This window comes from Monocercomonoides exilis (assembly GCF_001643675.1).
Source record: "Monocercomonoides exilis strain PA203 chromosome Unknown scaffold34-1095894, whole genome shotgun sequence".
NCBI classification, from domain to species: Eukaryota; Preaxostyla; order Oxymonadida; family Polymastigidae; genus Monocercomonoides; species Monocercomonoides exilis.
In genome coordinates, this window is record NW_027150579.1 from 368,287 (window position 1) to 369,735 (window position 1,449).

Sequence of the window (1,449 nt, forward strand, 5' to 3'; positions counted from 1 at the left end):
AAAAAACGAAAAAAAAAATCAAGAATTACAAGAAATGGTGAAAAATCTTCTTTGCATCATTCATCCGACAAAATAAATTCAAAATTGAAAAGAGCATCCGAAGAATTAAACGAAATTATCGAAGAAAAATCAAAGGAAATTCCTCCTGCTGAAGAACACATTCCTGAGACCGAACAAGCTGAACAGTTACCGTTGCTACAATGCGAGACAAATATGGCAAAAAGAAAAAGAGGACGACCTAAAAAGATTATTGAAATAAAGGAAGAAAAGAAAAAAAGGAAACAATATGTTCAACTATCCGAAAACGTTCGAGAATTGTTAAAAAAGGATTACAGAGATGGAAAAACTTTGGAAGATCTATCAAGGAAATACAATATTAGCATTTCTACAGCTTCAGTTATCGCACGAGAAGAAAAGCCGCCAAAGCCACGAGGAGGAAAGGTTTACGAAAAGATTACAAATGAGGCATCAAATAAAATGGCTGAAATAATCCTGAGGAATCCTACAGTTACTTCCAAAGAATTAGCAGATTCAGTGGGTGGTTTGTGCAAATCAAAGCCAACTGATACTACAATTTGTCACAATTTGAAATCGGATTAAATGATTGATCATGGATGCCCTGTTTTCTCTGTGAAAAGGTTACGGAAATACTAAAATGCAAGAGCTGATGAGAAAACATTAAATCAAAGAAAAGAATATGTCAGAAAATACATACATCATCAAATGGAAGGAAGAACGTTCGTTCACATTGATGAGACTGGATTCAATACCTTGGAACTGAGAACAGAAGGTCGCTCTCCTGTTGGAAAACGATGTATTCAATACAGAGAAAAAGCTAAAATAGAAACAGTCACCGCAATTACAGCTATCAGTGAGCTATCTGGAATTGAGCATGTTACATTTGTGGAAGGAAGTGTTAATGATCAATGCTTTCGAGTGTTTTTATTGTCATTAATGAAGAAACTTCAATCACATGGAAAAGAATCATTCCTATTGGTTATGGATAATGTGGGGCTGCATAAAACAGAGGCAGTGATTAATCTGATCACTTCAAAGAACTACGGCATCTTATACACTGCACCAAATAGTTGCGAATTAAATCCTATTGAATATGTGTTTGGGATGTGGAAAGCTCGACTGAAGATCCCTTCCACTATAAAAAATAGCAAGAAATTAATAGAGCATCTGAATAAATCGTTGGAAGATATCACTCGGATGAACGTTTAAAAATGCATCAACATGGTGCAATTCAATTAACTTCCTTTAGCACAGCAAGGGAAAGATCTCAGTGATTCGTACAAAAGTTCTCAAGCGAAGTGGAAAGAATTGCACATTGAAGAAATAGCGCCTGAAAGTGAAGATGTACAAATAGTGCTATGTTCCTCTGCTTCCACTTTTGCTTCAGCTTCTTCTTTATTTGTTATTTCTTCGAGATTTTATTGGCAATTT

General features: G+C 35.2%; 1 protein-coding gene across 1 annotated transcript; it reads left to right on the forward strand.

The window, feature by feature from the left end:
• Window positions 1–723: 723 nt before the first annotated feature.
• On the forward strand, window positions 724–1,227 carry MONOS_12706 (putative DDE superfamily endonuclease; the record flags this gene model as incomplete). The annotated part of the gene is made up of 1 exon (XM_067865348.1): window positions 724–1,227. The coding sequence occupies one exon, from the start codon at window positions 724–726 to the stop codon at window positions 1,225–1,227; it is 504 nt and encodes a 167-aa protein (XP_067724119.1).
• Between the last annotated feature and the right edge of the window lie 222 nt (window positions 1,228–1,449).